This window comes from Melospiza georgiana, chromosome 8 (genome assembly GCF_028018845.1).
Source record: "Melospiza georgiana isolate bMelGeo1 chromosome 8, bMelGeo1.pri, whole genome shotgun sequence".
Taxonomy (NCBI): Eukaryota; Metazoa; Chordata; class Aves; order Passeriformes; family Passerellidae; genus Melospiza; species Melospiza georgiana.
This window is the reverse complement of record NC_080437.1, coordinates 21,959,109-21,981,820: the sequence shown is the minus strand read 5'-3', so window position 1 is coordinate 21,981,820 and position 22,712 is coordinate 21,959,109. Positions and strand designations below refer to the sequence as shown.

Below are 22,712 nucleotides of genomic sequence, written 5' to 3'. Positions count from 1 at the left end.
ATTGCTCCTCTGCTCTTACTACAAGTCAGTAACACTTGGCTGCAGTTTAATGGGAGCTGATAAAGGAACACACTGCTCTGAGTATTTACTGCAGGTTTAAGGATGTTTTGTCAGCTTTTGTCATTTCTCTGACATGAATCACTACAAGAAGCTACCTCTGAAAAAGCCTCCCCTTCCTAATTTTCTAAATACTTCTCATGCACACAAGATAGAATGTATAAGAATAGAATTTAAAACATTTTTAGTTTGATGAAAAGCAAGAATGATTTTTGGGGTTTTTCTCTGCAGCAAAATGGTGGCTGGTTCAGAACTGTTTGACTAACTTGATGGAAGAAAGTCTCTACCTCATTACATCTCTTGCACAGTTCTAGGTTAACCTAGATAATTCCCTTGGGTAGTTCAGAGTTTGTTACTAGTCATAGTTTGCTTCATTTCTGTTGCTTTATTCTGTTTCAAACAAGACCACAGTGCAGGAGGAAAGTCCTGCTTATCCAATATGTTTGTACTTCAGGTTCAGGGCCTTTGTGTATTTTATTTTATTAATCCAAGACAGATGCTGGTTAAGTATAGATAAAATATTACAATAACTGCCTCTGGATCCAGAGCACTGCACTACCTCTGTGGAATCCAAGGTACATGATGAAAGGCATTTGGGGTAGGGTGCCTGTGTGTAGGAATAAAAACAGAAATAGAAGAAAATGCCATTTTGACACACAGAATCTGAGACTTAGACCCAATTCCTTTAGCATGAAGGTATGAAAGACTAGTGGGATTTCTTGTAACCAAAGACAAGAGCAATTCTTTTGGAATTGCTGAGAGGAGCATAGAAAATTGGTGGTGACCTATAAAAATATTTCAGTTTGAATTGCATTAAACAAAGATTTCAGGTTTTAAATTTTTTTTGGTACCTTTTAAATGCAAAACAGTTGTTACTGTGTTCTTGTGTTGGTTTCTTTTGAAAAAGCAAATGGCATCTTCTAACAGCAGGATTCTATACCTCAGCATGTTTTTAAATTTCAAGGTACTGTGAAAAAGAAAGTGCTTTCCACTTAGCATAAATTCTGTACTGGGGAATATAACTGACCTTCCCCATTACCAAGCCCCAAGTGTGTCCTACTGCAGACACAGAATTGTGCTATGGATTTATGCTACACAGCACCTTACTTATAATTAGGCTGCTTTTCTCATCTCATTTCAAAGATTAATTAAAATGCAGATAAAATTAAAGAGTAAATTCACAAGTGATTTCCAAATTATGGCTGCTTCCATTTCTTTTTTCAGCTTTAGATCCTTTTTTAACGCAGATTTTTTATTTTCCTTTCTAAAGGGGCACAAAAGTGCCAAGACCCAAGACTCATTACATCCTTTTTTTTTTTTTTTTTTTTTCAAGTACAGGTACAACATTTTCATAGGGGTACTGTATGCCAAATGACAGAAAACCTATGTGTATTTCCTGAGCCTTGAGGCCAGAAGCTCTCTGGCTAGAGTCAGAGTAAGTGACCATAGATAGTCTATAACATTCTCCAGCATTTCAGTTCTCACTAAGTGACACAGACTGTGTGTTGAAATCCCTTTATGTAACACTGAAGAGTAGAATTATTAGCAGCCCACAGAAATATTTTGCCCTAATCTACAGATTAGGACCAAGAAAAACTAAACCAGCTTTACTAATAGCATCTGGGGAAACATTTTAGTGCTGATTCCAGCAGCAGATGATGGAAGTTGCCCCACATGTCAGGGAAATAATTTTGTCTCTTCAAAAATCTGAGCAGCATGGGGCATGAGTCTTGAGTCCATGCCTTGCAAGGATCATGTGGCTTGTGCTGAGCTCTCTGTGCCTTGGTCTTTTCAACCATGTACCAAGATGGGAATAAACCTCTGCCTTGCAGATAATGGAACTACAGAATATTCTTAGAAAAGGAAACAAGAGTGCCAAAGCCTCCCAAAACTCTGTAAGTTGCATATAGTAACTCATGTTACTGGCTTCTTATTTCAAAATGATGGCCCAGTCCTTTTTTATTGCATCTGGCATTCAGATGTTACATAAGGAACTATTTGCAAACCTCCAGCTGACAAGCAGAAGGTGTCTTTCATGGTTATCTTCTTTTTCCTTGTTACCACATTAATTAACTCTCATAAACCTCCCTTAGACTGTCTCATTTTTGAGGAGTACATCCATTTATGGCATCCACATATGAAGAGCTTTAAAAAAAGTAATAAAAAAATCATGCTGTATAATAAACTGGACACCTTCAAAAGCCTGTTAGACTGTCAGATTTAGGAACCTCATTACAGGGTAATCAGCTGCATCTGGATAGTCCTCACGAGCAAATTAACAAAGCTTTTTAAAAAGTAGTGCTTATGATGAATTCATCCCTTTTGGCAGCTGCATAATCATCATCTGGGAAGTAATGTAATCCTTTCCTTGCACCTTGTGAATGGCCTCCACTGAGCCAATGTTAAAACACATTGGCAGACCTATGAACAAGACCAGGAGAAATGGAAGATTTCTGCATCAGCCATGATGTGCAGCTTGGAGGGTGATTTTTAGTTTTGGGTTGGTGCTTTTCTGTTTTTAAAACAACAAGGCTTTTCATATTGCACACCCCAGGAGAAGCACAAAAGGCATAAGCAAGCTGAATTGATCAGCATGTGGCAGTTCTGCTCCAGTCAAAAAGCAAATAAATATGCTGAAATGTAACAAGGGTAAGTCAAATATACACCACAATTACATGGCTCATGGTAGGCAGACTCCAGAAGTGTATTTTTGCATTGTAACATGTCTTGGATTCTAAAAGCAAATTCTTTTCTTATGATTGCATTTTTGAGATGTAATTACATGCCTTCAAAATATGGGGTTTTTTTTCTGTAACAACCCTTTTTTGAAAGTCGAGTATCTTTTTTTACTAATTGACTTATGAAGGAACAGAATAGTATTGCCATCAAAATACAGTAACAACAATTGATGTTCCCTGTCCATTAGGTAAGGAAGCAGAGGGAGAGACTGTACAATGAAATGAAATTCTAATACTTATTAACAGGTGAATTTGGTGCTGTCTTGAGTACTGCAATTTTGTCTTTTAAAATCTATTTGCATTTTAAAAAATTAACACTTAATCAGTATTAGATAAACCACGACCCCCGTGCTCACACACACGCACAGACCGTGCCTTTTTGTTCAAAACTGATGCCAAACCAAAAGTGAGACCCAGAATGGGAGCCAGGTACCTTGGCCATGCTGCCCTTGCAATTCTGCTCTCTTCACCTTTTTGGGTCCCACTGGCTGGAGGGAGCAGCACTGCTGCACAGCAGGAGCTTGGGAAGAACCACTTGGGACAAAATCTGCAGGTGACTCAAGTGTAGGAGGTGATTGCTACAGGCAGTGACTGCAGGGCCACTTCTAGCTGCACAATCTGGTCTTTCAGTCCCAGAAGTCCTACAAATGCCCTCTTCCATCTACAGAAACAAAGCAACCACCTGTCAACATAAGCTCTCATTTAGAGGACTGGGATTCCTCCTGCACCTCTGACAAATCGATCACAGCTGGATGTTGTTGCAGATAAAATTTCAGCAGGTTTAAGGTGCAGTTACACAGCTCAGGAATGATGTCTCCTGGACAAGCAGATGCACAAACACCAGTTGTGACTGTATGAGCCATGGATGGATATGCCACCCAATGCTTCAAATCCTACTGCACCTTGCCCATTGCTACTTTCCACATGATTGCTGGATGCTGTTGGGAATCTTTGGAGTGAGACCCTGATGCTCCAGCCTTTGGGCTCAGTTTCCTGGCCAGGAAGCAGCTGCAGTGCCCAGCAGTGCCCCTGTCCTGCAGCCAGACTGCCCAGCAGTCAGAGGCACCAAGGGCACAGGGAGCCATGGCTGTACTGGGAGAGCAGAACTGAAATGCAAACAGCTGAGCTGGCTGGAACTTGCTTTGAATGGGGCTAGGACTGATCTGACCTATGGAACAAACTTCATGTTTAAAAAATCCTCTAGTGGTGCATTATAAGGCTCTGACACCAATGCAGACAGACCACAGTACAACTTTACAGAAGCCAGGTTGGCCTCAGAGTGTGCAGAGTAACAAAAGATGGAAATGAGAGCGTTGTGGCAGAATTCTGGGACTGTAACAACTGCTTGGAAAAAAGAGATTCGGATTTCATCTAATGTCTAGAACAAGATTATCCCTCCTTATCACAGCAATGTAAGCCTAGAGCAGATGCTGGAATTCAGAATTCTGCACCAGCTGAAAGCAGATCTAGGTCCCCAGCAGGTAAAATGCTGGACTTGCCAGCACTGTTTTCTTTTTCTGGCTTCTGCTGCTCCTGCCAGTAGCTGCAGTAGTGCTGGAAAGTTATTTGAAAAGGTCAGAGATAAAGATAGTGGGATATGGATTTGCAATCCTGAACACATGCGGTATCTGAGAAGATGATCTGATCTCATATTCTGGTTCAGTCCTTTTATAGTTAATCTCCCCATTTTCCAACTGTGTAGGAATTGTACATTTTGGCTAATCCTCATATGCCTCTGGTGGTTGGAGCTTTTTCCATTGACAGCAGTTCATCAGTACAGCTAAACAAAATCACTGTAAGCTGTCAAACAAGACAAATGAGAGCTTAGAAAACAGAATACTCGCTGAACTGAGACAACACTTCAGCACCGACAATGGTGATGGCAGGGGAGAGAGACTATCCAGTTATAATTGCCAATTTAGCAACAGCTGAGCCTGTACTTATCTGCATTAGTACTTCTGCTAAATTCATGATGTTTTTGTCCTGGGCTAAGCCTTGATGTTAGCAGACACAATGCAAATGCAGTGTGCCAGGGATAACTCCTCTCTCAAAAGCAGCAGGATGTTGTTAGTCTGAGGACTAACTCCTAAGGGAAGGGCTCTTTTTTCCCTTATGTGGGCACCTGCTGTTGAGCTGAGCTTTTTTCAATCTGCTTGCAAGCCTCAAGGTGATGAGCATGCACTATTTTCTTCAGATATTTGTTCTAGCCTTCACCTTTCTCTGTAAGCCCAAAATATGAATTCATTGGTTTAAACTTGCATTTCAGCTGTTATTTGTCTCAGTAACAGCTTTGTTCGGATTGTACCTCATAAATCCAGCATTCTGTTTCATCATGAAGGGGGTGCCACCAAACACTGGTGGCTTATTCTACCAAGGATAGGTGATTTGTGGGAGGTAATTACTGTTTAGCCTCTTGATATGCTCTCTAACCAAACGATGCTTCAAATTAATGAAGTGTTAAAAGGATATATAAAAATATCCTATATAAAATATAGGATATATTTTATATATAAAATATAAAAATATAAAAGCCCATTTCTCAGAAATGAATTTTGCTCCAGTGTACCAATGGGCAGATGAGTGGAGTGGCAAAACATGTGCCTGCCCTTTTAAATGAAGAATGGTATCTCAGGGAAATTTGTATGGCAGCAATCATCCTCATAATTAAAAATAGTCATCAGCTGTAATATTAGGTGCATTGATGATGTGAGTATACAACATGGCAAACCTAAATCAGAATGAGAATACAAAATCCTGAAATTAAAATTCAACTGTTCAAGAATAGGAGACAGCAAAAAGCAGAGTAAGAAACAAATTTTTCCACCTTTCCTGTACAGGCATCCATATCCTGCTGTCTATTTTGGGACAGGAACCTTCTAACAGTCTTCTACCCCCCATGACATACAGGAGAAAATGTGTCCTTTCTCCAAGCTGGCAGTTATTTTGGTCCCATAAATAGCTTGCTGTAAATCATGCCACAGAACAATAAAATTGCAGGGATGACACAAAAATTAGCTATATGATAGAGAAAAGCAGAGAAATTTGTCTTCAGCTGAAATTTGAAATGTTGCAAACCTATGTAGCACATCCTAAGAGGCTTTGACAGGCCTCTCATCAGCTCAGCAGTAATTTCCTTTCCTACCAGGTATTCTCTAAGTCATGGCTGCAGGCCCTTCCTGTTTCAGTATGGGGAGCACGTTTGGTTTGCAGGGTGGATGTGAGGCAGACCATGTGAAAGGGTCACTGTGGTCTGAACAATGCCTGTGGTCTGAAGCATTAATATTTGATGCAGCTTTGACCAAATGACTGCACTGGAGCTCACGTGGTGGGTGGGGGCAGGGGCTGGCAGCACAGTCTGTCAGAGGCCTGGCTCAGGCAGCTGCCTAGCCCAGCTTCAAAAGCAGCTGTTTGTGTACAGATTTCACTCTCATATTGCAAAGTCATACAAATCTGTGCCATAATCGTGCCCAGGATGGCAAATAGGGCTGTACATTCATGGCTAATGCTGTTACTCATGGAACTGCTACTGGAAAATTTAAAGAGACTTCAGATTTACACGATTGAATTTAAAAGTGAATGAAGAAAGATGCTGGAACAACAGATTCATCTACTCTTTTCATACTGTGTGTAACATCATATTAGACTTCCCATAAATCTGCAAGGGCAGGGGCATGGTTTAAGCTGAGCCAGGGTACTGATGGTTGGTACTGTGCTTCCTAGCAGGAGCTGTTTGAGTTGTCCATTGCCAGGTCCTGGCTGAGGCCCGGTAATGTGAGGTGGGTGGCTGGAAAGGAGGGTGCAGACACACACCTGATCCTCCCCATACAGCCATGAGACTGATGCAGTCACTCATGAAACCACCCTTCACACTCACCCCTTCTCACTATTTCCTTTGCTGCCAGATTTAGATTATTTATTACAGCTCTGTGAGTGTGAATCTGACCTGTTTGCCATGACAGGCTGTAGCAGAGAAGGTCAGAACACAGCTGAGCAAGGGAGCTTGAGTTTTCTCAGTCTTGCTCTTTAAGATGCAAGTAACATCACTTCAGACTTGCATCTGGGTAGTCAGCAGGGATAAGTGCGGGTCTAAGGCCATTCAAGCTGACAAATCTCTGACTCATCTCTCCTCTCTACTGGGGTGATACACTTGGCCTATTACTGAGGCCTTTGAAATAAAAACGGACAAAGGAAAGACAAAAGGGTATTTAACAAAATGTCATAATTAATTTAACAACATTTTAAATCACCAACTGCAGTGTTATTCAATTTTGGTGAATGGGAAATTAAATAAATGCTTTTTTTTCAAATCTCAAAGAGCTGAAAGCTCAAAAGTTTAGATCAATCTTCAGAGAGGTATATTTCTAATGGACAGGATTTCTCTCAAGCCAAGAACATTCATTATCTCTGCAATGTTCTTTTCAAGCTTACAGCTCTGGAGAGTGCAATTTATTCATCTGTCAGATTTTATGCACTTCTTGCCAGGGTATCATTTATATATTATTTCTCCAAACCAGAAAAATTATTTTTAGAAAGGGAGAGCAAGCAGAATAAAGCCTTTAAATACAAATCAGCTGATTCAGAGTCCCTTCTCCATTTTCTATCTCCTTCAACCACATTGCCTTGTATTTACCCTTAAGTTAAACCAGTCAGATGAGCTTTTTCTCTCTGTGACAGAATTACAGAAAACAGGATAAGCAGTTTATCCTTTCAGTGTGCAAACAAGCAGATGTACTAGCGAGTCACCACAGCAGGTGCAGCCCAGGGACGCTCACACCCAGCAGAAAAGTCTGACCCAGGGGAAAAGGAAGGTGCTGCTGCATGGCAAAGCACAGAGGAAGGGGCCTGTGGCTCTGTAATTCTGTTCTTTGCTCACTGTGCAAAGTGTGCAGGCAATGAGCTGCTGCTGCCAGTTTCTGTTCTTGTGCTGTCCTAAGGCTCGTCCTGCTGCTCTTCCCTCAGCGCTCGTGTGCCTGCACTCCGCCTGTGCATCCTCACAGCTCCCCCTTGGGAAGTGTGGAGCCAACAGGAGCCTGTTACACAGACCTTGGGAAGGCAGATGTGCAGGATCTGCAGTCATACCCTTGATTCCATTCAAGGGCATGTCAGCCTTAAGTTACAGAGCTCTGCAAGATGTTTCCATGTCCTCCCCCTCTACTTCCACCTGACACAGGAATGCTGCTTTCACCACCTGGTTGCCTGGTAATTCCTTAAATAAGACCATGTTTCCAATTGCTAAGATTCATACTGAGCTTCAAACACCATGATCTGTGGCCTCAGTGAGCAACTATGGAAGAGTTCTTCTGGCATAGTTTGGACACTTTATGGGAAATGGGAGCAGATCTCTGACAGTCTTACAGTTTGAAGCAGGGAATTGAAAACTAGATGGTAGGGGGGAATGGGGAATTCAGATTGACTGAGGTGGTGTGCTTTATGAATTGAGGATAAGTATGAGGAATCTTCCAAACACCCTGAAAATCTGAATGTTGGAGGTGCTTAGGTGGGATTGGATGAAACTGAACTGCAGTTTCCCAAGGGTTTGGGTTTTTTTAAGGGCCACATTAAGAGAAGAGATGGATCTTAGCATCTTATCACCACCTGCAATGCTGTATGGCTGGACCTAAAAGCAAAAAGGCTGTTCTCCACAGCTCTTGGTGACTTCCCTGCTTATCCTATCCTATTCCAAGGCAAAAGATAAAACGTGGCTTTAGCAACACGGACCGAGCCGTCACTGAGAGAAGTGCATGAGAGCTGGCGGGCATTAATCTGTGACAGAGAGCCGGGGGCTGCAGGAGGCTGCGGGGGGATGTTGATCACACATGCGCTGAAGGAGGCAGGTGACAAATGAGGACTGAGTCTGGCCGGAGGAGAAGGACGTGGATGGGAGACGGGAAAGGGATGGTCGGGAAGAGAAGACAGTGGGTCTGTCACCGTGCGAGGCAGGAGCGAGTCCGCCCCTCAGCCCCTCGCTGCCCCTTATCGCCCGGCCCTTATCGCCCGGGCACACGCGTCCTGCACGTGACGGGCCCGTGTGTGCCCCGCCAGATAACGCGCCTGGTGTCACCGGGTGCCACGGGACGAAAGCTGTCCCGCACTGACCCTTCTCCCTCGCTGGAACACCTGGCAACTGCACCTCCCAGCCTGTGCTACGAGCACGCTACCGTCAAGGCCCCATTATGCCAAGCGCCGGGACAGACCAGAGCCGTTCTGTTTCCCTCAGCCGCCTGTGCGCCACTGTCCCTCAAACCTGCTCCGTGGGCAAAACCGCTGTCGTCTCCATGCGTGTCCCTGCAGTGGCAGCTGTCGCAGTGCCCAGCACAGCCTCCTGGGCACGCTCAGCTCTGCCCTCAAAGAAGGTGCTGCCCCACACGGCCCCGGTAACTCACGGGCACAGGCAGCCCTCAGGGGCCGGGGCGGTGACAAACGGAGCCCCCGGCGCGAGGGGAAGGCAGAGCCGGGGCAGCCCCGGCCTGGAAAACCCTTGGGAAGGCCGGGAGCGACGGGCACGGGCAGCGCGAGCGGGGATAGGGAGTCACGCCGTCCTGCTCCTTAGAAAACACACACCGGGACCAGTTCTGCGATTTAAAATTATTTATTTTCTCTGATTAAGCATTCAAAGTTCCGTTTGGGTTTTTATCTGTAGAATCGTACAAACACGATTTTCATCTGCGGAACGAGGGAAATAATTTTCATGCATAATGGTGAGATGCACAACTCTTCACATTGTTACAGGGAAGAACAGCAAACCTTGTATGTATAGCACCAAGAAGAATTTTAATTACAGTGTGAAAGAAAGGTACCACAAAAGCTTTTTGTTTCATGGTATGTCATTTAGGCTGACGTTTTTACTCTGAAGTATATGCTGTTTTCCAAGCAACGAAAATTAAGCTTCTCATTAAAAAATTAAAATATACCTGTTTAAAAACTTTACACTTTCTAAAAATTAAGATATTAGATTTTACTTATTTTCTTGCATAGCATATTCTGAACTTTGAAACAGATAAGAAAATCTAACAAAAGAAAAAACCCAACCCCAAAAAATTAATTCTTCCTTTTCTAGTCTTCCCTTACCCTAGAGCCTGGTCAAACAGCAGGAACTAATTATTGAATATGTACAACTACATCATGAACTTGCACATTCCTCTGAAAATTTAAGCCTACAGTCCTGCTCCTTTATTTATTACTATAAAAATGGCACTAAAGAGTTCAAAATGTACTGTCCAATAAGTCACTTCTACTTGACTTTCAAAAATATTTTGGGAAGTGCCAGCTCTAAAGACTCAACAAGTGACCCCAAAATTCATACTTCAGGTCTTTCACTCTCTTGCATCACCATAAATAAAACATCCAGTTCTGTTGCTCATTTCAAAGATGAAGAACTAGATGTGACAAGCAATTTCAAATACTTATGCACATCCATTACCTGCAGGCACAGGTAACTGGTTGGAAATAGCTCTAATTAATGCACTATAAATACTGCAGAAGAGGAGATATATTAAACTTCCTTTTTGACAAGAAAAAGGTAGTAACATGTGACATTAAATTGAGCCAAAGGAAAGACCTATTGAGTAAGGAGATGTGATTTGATGGAGTTGCTGCTCAAGAACAGAACTTTACACTTGCCCAAAGCATCCAAGATTGCCAGGGGCCAGTAAAGGCAGGATCACTCTCCTCTCCTGAGAGCTTTGGCCATTCTCACTTTCAGGACCAGGAAGGAACATCACAAACAGTGCTGAGCTGCTGTGGCTCTGTGGGTGCTGCAGTGCTCCCCACTCTCATTACAGCTCCCCAAACTCTCTCCTGCAATGCCAGCGCACCAGGACTGTGCATGGCAGTGCCAGGACATTTCTGGTATGGCTGCTGGGGGCACCTCAGCATGTTCAGTGCACCAGAAATTGCCACCAGCCTAAGTATAATAATTTATTAACTGTGCTATCCCTTACAGTCTTATTTATTATACACATAAATTGACACTTGGCTTTGATTTTGAGCTGCAGTCCATTTTCTGAACAATTGCTTCTGCTGGGCTGTTGGTCAACCAGATCTATCAAATCTTTCCACACAGTTTTGAGAAGGTATATTATTTACTTCAGCTTAAGAAAAAGTGCCAGATTCATTACACTACAGATGCATACTTCACAAAAGTAGACAGACATTATTGTTCTGCTTGCATGATGTATGGTGGCTGCAGGGGATTAGCAAGGCAGCTCCTCTGGCATCTTTGTAACATCTCTGTCACAGATCTCTGTGACACCATTGCCAAATTAAAGCTCAGTCCAAAATCTGTGAAAATGTGGGACTCTGATTATTTGTATCCAAGAAAGAATGTATCTATCTACATAGATACTTGTGTAATATTTCTATCCTGTAGGTGGATTCCACATTAAAACAAAAACATCAGTGTTGCAAGACTTCCAGGACTGTTAGCTATTCAAAAAGTATTTAAGATTATTTAAAATGACTAGCCAAGAATGCAGCCAAACCCATTGTTAAGATATACATATTTCATAATCTAGGGCCATCGATAGACCACAAGGCAACACATTTACTCCAGCTGTCAGGCCAGCTTAAGGATTTAATTATCCATTATCTCAACTGCCTTTATTTTTTTGGTGTCTGGTTGGGTAGAAAATGTGGAGCTAATAAAGTCAATGAGAAATTCTGGTAATTTTATTCTGTTGCTTTCAAAGAAACTTAGGACTATTTAGAAATTACAAACTGTCCTGAAATGAAGGTCTTGTCTTCACTCTAAATTACTCAATTCAACATTTAAAAAAGCCTAACACATACTATTATTAGCTGTACAGCACCACAGTTGTGCATTGGTAGTTCACACAGTAACACAACCCCTTTTCCCAAGAATTTATAATTTTTACACAATGACATGACAGACAGACATGGTTATCAGACAAGAAGTGCAAAATGGCATGCAACTCATATGCATTATCTTCCATTTCAACATCATTTTTATGAAGTGGCTCACAGTGTGGGCCGGCAGCCCAGCTCACACTTACACTTTGTATACACTGAGCTTAATACAATCTTTTTGCATTTTCACATTCATAGCATCTTTAAACTAACAATTACTGACATTTAAACTCAAGTGGACAATCCAAACTACAAGCATTCTTTATATATGCATTCTTCAAGTTACACAGAGCCTACAAGCCATTCCACTCTTAAATATTCTACTCTTCCTACTTCCAGGGAAAGGCTGCATAAGGTACATTTTTCTTAGCTTATTCACAGCAATAGAATCATGTTGTGCATACATCAGCAGATGTCTCCTGCTGCAGTTGAGTAGCACCTGCTTTCAAATTATTTCTGCAATCGTTTCACTTGCTTAAACCTCCCACTTTGCTGAGCTCCAGCAGCAGCCCAGGGTGGCTCTCCAGGCTTGGACATACTGTAGGTGCCAGCTTTGTTCAACTTCATGGGTAAAACTTCCCAGGGTTAGAAGACAAACTCTAATCACAGAAAAAATATCCAAGGGCACATGCATGGTGCCTGCACACAGTGTGTGCCAGTGCTAAAGGGACACCAGGGACACTTTGGGCTGGTGTGACAATGGCAGTGCCTGCTCACCTCACCTTGGCAGGGAGATGTCACACAAGGTGAGGTGAGCAGCAGCCATCTCTGCCTTTGAAGGTGACACACAGAGTGGCAGAACTAAACAATCAGCTTGTGGAGATGACAGATCCAGTTATACATACAGATTCCTGTCTTCCTAAAATACATTTGTCACTATTACTTTCTCTTCCTACAATCTTATCTGGAAATAATCTGTGAACAGAATTATTTGCATAGATTTTTTTCAGACTCTTGAAACTCCCCCTTAACAAATATGTGCATGATATGGGTATCTCCCAGTCAAAACAAATAACTTCACTTGGACTAATGGGTTTTAAGAAATTGGCTGTTAAAAACACTTCTATGCCTCAGGCCCTGCAGAACTGTTAGCAGGCTGACAGTTACTGTAATGCCAGTGGGATACAGGGAGGAGGTGCTTTTGGCAGCTGACTGACTCCAGAGCACTGATGGGCTCTAAGCCTGTGGACGTCCCTGCCTTTCACATACATCTACAAATAATTATTCGGGTTAAAACCTGTCCTGCTAAACTTACTTGATTCCAAAGCCAGCTGGAAAGTTTTAAAAAAGACTATTTTTGAGTACTATTACTGTGAAATGTTTATGTATTTCTGGTGTTTTAAACTAGTTCCAACATCGTCTTGTCAAGTGCACCACCTTTAGTATTACTCAGAAAATTTCTAAGATCTCTGTACACTAAAAGGCATCACACCTAAAATTTACATCTTCAAAGGGCTGCCTTTTCACTGACATTGGCACACCCAGGTTTTCTACAATCAATACCCCATAATACCATTTTTGCACATGCTCTGAAATGACTCAGCCTTAGCCATGTAAAATGCACTAGTATTGGTCTCCTACATCTGCCTGGAACTCACAAATAGCTCTTCTTCCTTCTCTGCCATCACAGGAGTCCATCCTTTACAACAGACTTCATATTAAACATATGCTCTTCTGTACACAACACAGTGGTTAGCTGAAGTTACCAAAACATCACCCTCATTTCCATTTTCTATTAGATTCTTCCCTAGCCTGTTCTTCCCACTTTGCAGGTTACTAACAGAGGATTGCCTCACTCCCCTCTGTGGAACCTGAGCTGATTCTGTAAGTGTTCCCCACCAGAGCAGATGTGTGTTTGAGCCCACACAAACCACAGGACACCCAGCTCTGGGTATGGGTGGGGGAGAGGGCTGGAAAGGGTCCTGAGTTCCAGCTGCTGCCCCAGTAAAATTTTACATGTCTTTGGTAGTCACTGCAGAAGTACCATAATTCCTTGCTTCCCTTTTTGAAAAGGAAGCTGAGCAGACAGTGAAAATCTGTAATGGAAATCTGATGCAGAAGGAAGCACATCTAACACCCAGTAAAGTGGTGGCAAATCGCCAGAAAGATGCAGGATTTAAACTTGGATGCCTCTCTCTGGAGTTTCCCAAAGGCTAAGCCTGGCCACTCCTTGCACTTGGAGCAATCCCATCCATTGTATCTTCCTCCACCCATTGCACAGTCAAGGGATTTAATGGGGAATTTTGCACTGCACCACTAAAGACAGAGTCTTAAAAGTTAAAACAAATGCTCATCAATGTGATGTCTACATCCTTTAATGCTGCACTGGGGCTTAGAAATGTTAATTTAGAAAGCCATAAATATTTTTCTTAACTTGTCTTTAGATGCTAGTTCAAGTAAGTTGATTTAATTGTGACAATCTCCTGGGCCTTAGGCCTTATACACTTTGTTCCTTTGAACTGCAATTCAAATTTCACCCACTATTACCATTATATTCCACCCACAACACATACTGTAACTTTTATTCTTTGAATGGTAAATAGAAATGTTTCAAATAAAAGCCTTTCAGCAGAATCTAAGTCAGGCTTCTTTTAAAATTCCAAGGTACAAAAGGGGCCTGACTTTCTGATCTCTTCTGGCTTTAAAATACCCAGAGGTGCCTTGTACTAGCAACAATATTTAAAACTGACTTCCAAACCACATATTTCAGAGTTGGATTTGAATATCACGTTAGGTATGAGCTCAAGCAAAGGCCCCAGTGTCACTGTGCATGACCATGTCAGCTCAATGGTCACCTACTGAAAGAACATGGGAAAAATGTACAAAAATGTAAAAGATAATGGTTTTTCACTTTACAGCAGACCTACAGTAAAAGCACACTAACCAGTTAAGCAGACAAGAAAAGGTAAAATTCTGCTGATCCTGTTTTAAAACAAGAGCTAGGTAATAATAAATGAAGTTAAAAAGGTGTGTAACACTTTTCCAGATGCTATGATTACACTGTGGAATGTGTTATCAACAAGGGCTGCTCACATCCAAGCACTTAAATAATCTGAACAAGCTCAAGCATTCTTTTATGGCTAATACTATTAGTTAAAGTAGATTTGGATAACTTGATTTTTTAAAAGACAGTAAAGTCAGTAAGTCAAGATTTGCACCAACCCCTAACAACTGGGAGTAGACAAAGCCCTGGTGTTGGGACAAGTAATTTTCCAGGTGGGCTGTTGGAATTTCTTTCTCCCCTGAGAGTACCAGACATTCTTCCCAGTGCCAAGGACAAAACCTGTCTCTCTTAATGCTGCTCACTGTCATGTGTTACTTCAAGGAGTCCCCTCAGACTTGTATCTTTATGCTGCCAGAACTGACATTATTCACTACTTTAACAATCACACACTCCTCACCTTCTGAAATGTGGTCTTTTGGTGTGCATAGAACAAAGGAAATGACCAGGCAAAGTAATTTCTCCAAAGCAACACTGTAAAGCTGCACTAGGCAAGATTCAGTCTGGTTGCAGCCAGGCCCTAAATTTACAGTTTCAGGTTAAATAATTAAAATTCTGTCTTGTGCAAATATTTCTACCTTTATACTACTAAGTTTTTCATACACTTAGAGGGCAACAAGGTGGATCTACCTAAGAGGTGTGGGATGCCACGTGGGGAAGTTTTCTGAAACTCCCCAAGAAGTGCCTGGGAGCATTTTTGCAGCAATGCTATTTGGCCTAAACTAGTCCAGCTGGATAGCAGAAAATCCCATTTAACGTCTAATAAAAAGCATGCACAGACTGATAGATGTAACATTACCAGTATGCAAAAATTAAAATGAAACAAATTAAGAACTCCAAATATTAAATTCAGATTGTTTATTGTAAACAGAATAACTCTAGCACTCTGTCATACTGGCTGTGTCACATGCACCCAATTCCACATCAACTGCTTAAAATAGCACTTGCAAAAATTACAGTTATGTAATAATAATTTATGTTTTCTTACATAAACTAATTAACAAGCACTAAAATTGAATTACAGTGTATTCTAGGTAGTTCTTTATTGCTTGTAGACACTGCAGCTTTGGATCCATTAAAATGAACCCATTAGTATGCCTGAGTTTATCAAAATTTACTGCTATATCAAACTCAGAAACTGTAAAATGCTGGAGAACACTTAAAAGCAATTAAGAGTTGTTGGAAAACTCCACGGGTTTCCACATCCAGTCACAGAACTTTGAGGGTATACGTTTTTTCCTCTGGAAAACATGATTTGTTAGCTTGTGTTAGATACACTACTATTCCAATTTATTTATATAATCTGTTAAGAGTTGATAATACTTCCATGAATATATATATATTTATTTTTACACACAATAGGAGCCATTTCATTATATTCACCATAAGAGTGGTATGTTTAGATACTAAATCCCAAAATATATATTTTTATAATATGTTGTCAAATCTTTTAATATATATAATACAAATACTTTTACTAAAGGAAAACTATAAACAAAAGTGAAATGCAAGAGGGCAAAAAGCCTCATGAGAAGGATCCATGAAAAATGTGAGCAGAGACATCTTTACTGGTTTTGTTAGACTGTATTTATTTTTTTTTCTCTTCATCAGGCTAAAAAAGATGCCTAGTGGCCTTCCTTGGCAACAGGTTACATCACAAACTCTCACCAAATTTATTAAAAAGATATTGAAACATGTACCATTAACCTTTGAAACAACTTTTAAATGCACCATATTTATTCAATTAGAAGAGACTCTCAAACCCAACTTAAGGCCCTTTCCCTGTCAAGCATTCATTTAATCTGGCCTCAAGCCAGTGTAAGAACCAACACTGATTCAATCACAGAACAGCCCCACTGACTACACCAGGATTCTGATGTTTGACACACATGCCCATCCCATCAGGGCATTACCTGCAGGCTTTTTTAGTAAGAAGCAGATTCTCACTAACACCTCTGAGCAGATTATACACCTTCAGAGCTTTACATACTCTCTCCTGTCCCAGTAAGTGCCCTCTCTTTTATGTATTACACAGGTAGGAGAACTTCCTGCTCCTTGCCTTTTCCTATTTGGGTGCTGTCCCAAGCACAGACCACTCTGCAGAAGTCAGTAAAGTTGGTGACACACCTTATATTGTTTTATCATTTTACTACATTATGGAATATATATATCTATCTATATATATAAACATCATTTCAGCATAGTTCTCGATCCTTCTGAGTTCTGCCTTCTTCCCAGAAGCAGGAGCAAACCCTTTGTGATGTAACCTGATGCACAGGCTGTGCTGTAGCACTGCTACCCCAGCACTGCACTGTCCCAAACACCTTCCTGAAGGACAAGAAGGACCCAGACAAGAATCAAAGTAATGATGTATATGACTCATTAGAGAGCCCCTATTTGACATGCACCTGTTCTTGAGTAAAGAACTCGTGTGTGTTTAAAGTTATTTGCATTAATGAGTGCTTTGCTGGACTGAGACCCAACGTAACAGGTGAGGCAAAACAGACTGAGCTCTCCATCAGCACATATTCAACTGAAAACAAAAGATTACACCAAAGTATTTGATATACCAAATGGACAGTTCACAGTAATGCTAGAAAACTGAACAGGATGTTGACAGTATCAAGAGACTGGGACAACACTTTTGGTAACAAAAATAAGATGCACTAATAAAGTGTTTCCAGCATTTTACTAGTTTTAATATAAAATGTCCCCAAATTTGTATAGAAAGATTAAAATCATGCCCTTATCTTCAATTATTCTCATTAAGACAATTCTCTCACCTATTACTGTGTTGTCAAATTTCCTTTCTTCCAGCCCCACTGGTCTTCATAAAACTTAAAATAGAAAATATGTTGGTTGCATTAAGGATCAATTAAAAAAGTTTCATTCAACACGTCACTTCAAAAAAATGTGAAAGTCTCTATTTTTAAGAAAAATTGTTGACCCCATCCCAAAAAGGACTTACTTATCTCACCCCCTCCAAATCCCAATAAGATAATTATTGGGATACTGAATGGTGTTTTTCAGGAGTAACAAGCACATTTCAAGCAACTTCGTTTGCTCTGGAGGGTTATTTCATCAAAATGAAATTCTGAAGGGATATGTTATTTTAAAAATATACTGCATCTACAAGTTTTTTATTATTGTTGTTTCAGTTGATTTTGGTTTTTAACAGGTTGTCTGTAATATAAATGACACATGACCACAACTGATTTTTATATACCCTCTATCCCTAACACACAGCTAATGTCAAATGAACCAAGTAGGAATTTGGGACTTTCATAATGAACAGAACCATTTATCCCAATGATCTTTAATAATTTTGTTCATCACAAAGTCCCCTGAAACCATGTCAGTACTGATCATTTACATTTCTTCATCCATTGGGGTTCTTCACAGTTTTGCAGCCATGAAATTGATATGTGGTTTCACCAGTGGGAAGAGCGGCAGACTGCGCTTGAATTCTGTCATATTTTCAATCACACTTGGCTGCAAAAAAGTGCATGCAAGAAAAAGTCTGCTCAGTATCTTCAATCAGAAAAGTGGCAAATTCCTTTGTGGCTTTTCATTTCAACTGTTGCTACAGCTAGATATAAATAGACCTGCCTTGCTCTTTACTACAATATTAGTGATTCATACTTCATTATTCCAGGAACCTCCAAAATACAATGTTATTTCTTACTGAACAACCACTTTGATATTTATATCATTCAAACAGCTATACTGCAGTAACTGCATTGCTAACAACATCAAAATCTCCCATAAATGCAGAGCTGATCTTTTCATTTTCATTCTGATTCAGAGCACCCCACCTGTCCTTTGAACATCAGACTGAGATCCTAACCACAATAGCTATTCTATGTACTATTATTTTTAGACGTAGTAACAAAGTAAAGCTTCTAATATTTCAGTCATAATGGCTAATATATCCTCACACAGAAATTTCTGCTCATAGGAATTATTTCACCTTACAGGTGAAATAATGTTCTTCTGATGAAGAACACAGACCCACCACACTGTGAAAAGTTAATCACCTGTTGGTACAAACACTGCCATCCTTCAAGAAAAGTCACTGAAGGTCCAGTAAAGACCCAGTGCTGTCCTGTCCAGCCACAGAGCAATCTGTAACACTTGTATGAATAGAATTTCCCAAGTTGTTTCCTCCACAAATAAACACATGGACAGGAATGTGCTTTAATATTTTAAGCTTTAAGAAAATGACCAAGTAGTTGGTTTTGCTGTTGCTCTGGGGTTGGTGGGTTGTTTGGGTTTTTTATACAAAGATGATAAACTTGTTGATGCATATGCATCTCTATCTTGACACCTGATTTATCTGATCACATACAATCAGTATTTTCAGACAGTCATCTGTATTTTATCCACAGTGCAGATAACCAGTGCAGTTTACTACACTGGTTAGCTTTTGTTTCAGAGGACTAAAAAGAATCAAGGAAAAAGGACAAATTGATAAAAAGAGAAAACAGCAAAATCCCTGTTGTTAGTGAGGACAAAAATGCAGGTAGAAAAGAGCTAAAACGTCAGCCCCATGACAGCAGCAATTTCCAGAGGTCTGTTTCTCCCTATAAACTTGTACTTAATGATACAAAACCTCTAGATTAAAATGCAGGCTAGGATTGTTTTTGTGTGTTGTTTCTTTTTACCTGTGGTAGTGGTGGTGCTGGTGCCAGGTTCACGTCATTTTGGCATGGAAATTCTCCTACAACAGGACCTATTTAACATCAGAAAAATTAATTTGGGACCATAATTTAATGACTATCTTTTACAAAACTGATTAACTCTTTCTCTTATAAGACAGGAATCTAAATAAAGCATCTTTATTTAAATATTTTTTTAAAAATTTAAATATTTAAATTTGAAGTATCACTAAATAAGGTTTTATAAACATTTTGCTTTTATATTACAAGTCTGTCTTTAGAAACACAAATATTAATCCATTATTTTATCTGAAAACATGAGCTGAGGCAGGGGCTTTTATTCCTTTTACTTATACATAAAGAAAATTTAGAAATAAAAACTGCTCATCTGTTGATCAACCAATACTTAAAACTGCTTCTCAGTACAAATGATGAGCACAGTAGCAAATGCCAGTGGTACATACAAGAGCAGTGCAAGAACAGCACATCATTTGATAAGGATGTGCCTACAGAAGTGTAGAGGTTTCTCCAGGCACCAAAAATCTGGACAGCAATCCCAAGTATTCCCTGCCTATACCCATGCATGTCCAACTCCAATTACCCCCAAACTTATTTTTGTATTTCCAGTATTTTTTTCCATAGCATAAGAGAGGCAAATGCCAGATTAAAAGATTTAGGACTGGGGAGCTGGTTTAGGACTTGTTATAATTTCTGTAACCAATCACTTGTCAGGTTGTCTTGCAAGCTTAGCCTTGTCTTGGGAAGATACCATTCCAAGCAAGTAATACCCAATCTGGCAATACAATTACTACACTTTAAGCAGTCTTCTCTAGATAGGAAAAGTTCTAGAACTATTTGTATGTAGCAATTTCCAGTCATGAGAACTGGAAAGGTGCTTTGAAGCAAGTCTTCCTTACTCAGCTGCAAAGCCACAATTTTTACACTACCATAAAAATCAGTCCTGAGGCAGAAGAGAGTTTTTATGACATGCATGCAGTATGAGTTTCTCTCTGTACCACACACCAGCTTTTAATATTTTTGACTTTGCAAATAAATGTTTGTTGGAATTTAAGTCCAGTATAAAATGGTGAAAGATTTGCAAGCAAAACCTTAGAAGTTTTTCCTCTCAGTTTATTTCTATTAACCAGAAACACTTCTTGCCTTTTCCTTCTTGAATTCTAAAATGGAACAATACAGTTTAGATTGCACAACTGATCTATATTACTTCAAAATAAAACTCAAATAAAAGTTGACCTTCTGAAGTTTTAATAAAATGTTTTCTATTCCCAGAGGTTTTGGTTTTTGTTTGTTTTCCCCTTTGAGGGTGTTCAAATACTATAATGGGCATTCATTGCTAGTTTGGCAAAAAAATGCCCACACTGGATTGGTAAGTGCACATTCTAATTTTGGGCTGGTTGGAGGTTTTGCTCCCCTGCAGGACTATTACAAAGTTTAATGTTTGTTTGAAAATATCTTGTTGAAAGCAGAAGTAGTATTTTAGGATATATTGTTTTATTATCAATATACTTCAGAATATTGATAAGCCGAAAAACTTGTCTAAAAAAATCAACAAAAAATCTGAAGCACCCATGTGAAGTACACCTAGGATAAAACCCACCTTCTTCCTCTGAAAGGTGCATTATCTCCAAAGCTGAGGTTTTCTTACAGTGCATTTGTATGATATAACATGGCTATCTGTAACTATCACTTGCTGGAACAGGAATTGATTAAATATTATATTCAGCACAATACTTACAGGAATCCATTTCCCTTGCAAGGACATGTACTGATACCTTGTGTCTTCTGGGAGCATCTATTGCCAACAGCACCTACAGTAAAAAATATCAAGTCCTTCAGGTTTAGGAAGTATTCCTTAGACATTATAAAATAACAAAAAGAATGAAAGAGTTTAAATTTTAATTTAAACCTTAAAATGGGGGATGAATTTTGGGATGTGCCTTCAACTATTATTAAAAGTCATCCATATAGTACTCCTGAATTATTTTACAAACAAGTTAAGCAATTCACGTACAGCCTGGAAAAACTGTAAGTAACAGAAATACAGCCATTAACTATCATAGTATCAGGAATGCAACCTAAAATCTCTGCAGAACTTTCAATCCCTTAGCAGCCTCCTGGAAGCACATCACCCTGAACACTCATTAAATTCAGCTGGACTATCCAATCTAGCCTGTTATTTCTGCTCTGGAATGCTGGATAATCACATATTGAGCATTGGTGTAAGCAAAATAGTATAGACTCCTACAAACAGAATATGCATACTCTTTCAAAAATTCTAATTTATTAAACACCAGGTACTGAAATTCCATTTACTAACTTTGCATTTGCTGCACAACTTCATGTATGCTATAGTACTATGAAAAAACAATAAAAGTAAACAACCCCCTCTGCCCAAGAGAGGAAAAAAGAAGACAGACACACACATGCCCGTGCTTCTTCACAGGCAGAAATTTTTCCATCCAAGAATGAATTCTGAAGACATTAAGTTGATCTTATTTTCCAGAGAACTCCCTGAGCTACCAGTACTCCATAAGCACTTTGCAATATAGTGAAATACCATCATCTATTACACATTAAAAACCAGACAGAATGATGCCAAAGTTTTTTTTATACTGGTGGGGGGTGACACGGACAGGACAGGGACACATTTGAATCACTTACATTATCCATCTGAGTTAAAATGTACATTTACTGCACCATTATGCTGTTCCTTTGCTCTGCCTAACCATTAGAGCAACAAAAGCCCCTACTGATTTTACAGTGAACAAAGCTTCAAAAATATCTGTTTTATTCACAATTCATTCCCATAAAATAAGCTGAATCACTGATTGGTTGAAGAAAAAGATAAAAGAACAAATGTACAATTTTGGCGAGGCTTGGTCACAGAGCAGCACATTTTATATCCACAAAGGAAAGATAATGAAACAAGAATAAGAGCCAGCAAGGAAAAAACCACAACAAAATCCAATCATTCTGTACAATTTTTACAGTTGCTATTAAACTAAGTAATATTCAGGAAATAAAAGACACCAGCATCCATTTTACCACCTCCCTAAAACAGGTGTCAGTATATCCCTTCAGAGCATGCCCAAATAAGATTCAGTTGTACTCCATCTCATTCTCAGTAACATTTTAGCTGCATGACTAACTTACCTTGTAGAACTGTATAATGTCATCCTTGGTCAGGGTCTTCAGATAAGCCACTTCAATGTTATCTGCACAACAACAGCACAAATTAGAGTAAATCTGCAGATCACAGCTGGTTATTAGCACACTGCTTATACAAAGTATACTTCTTTCAAATTCAGATGCTGCAATTGACTGCAAATGAAAAGCTTCTCATTGTTATCTTTCAAGTTAATACTTACTTCA

The 22,712-nt window shown here is 39.9% G+C and overlaps 1 protein-coding gene across 4 annotated transcripts in view; it reads right to left on the bottom strand.

The window, feature by feature from the left end:
* Positions 1–15,504: 15,504 nt before the first annotated feature.
* The window catches only part of IDE (insulin degrading enzyme), a 53,184-nt gene continuing 45,976 nt past the window's right edge, over positions 15,505–22,712 (bottom strand). For all 4 annotated transcript variants that reach the window (XM_058028684.1, XM_058028682.1, XM_058028681.1 and 1 more), the window contains exons 22-25: positions 22,494–22,555; positions 21,076–21,148; positions 19,326–19,393; positions 15,505–18,153 (exon numbers count right to left, since the gene is read on the bottom strand). In XM_058028684.1, the coding sequence (XP_057884667.1) occupies positions 18,058–18,153; positions 19,326–19,393; positions 21,076–21,148; positions 22,494–22,555 (299 nt within the window). In that variant the 3' untranslated portion in view covers positions 15,505–18,057. The remainder of the gene's footprint in view (positions 18,154–19,325; positions 19,394–21,075; positions 21,149–22,493; positions 22,556–22,712) is intronic.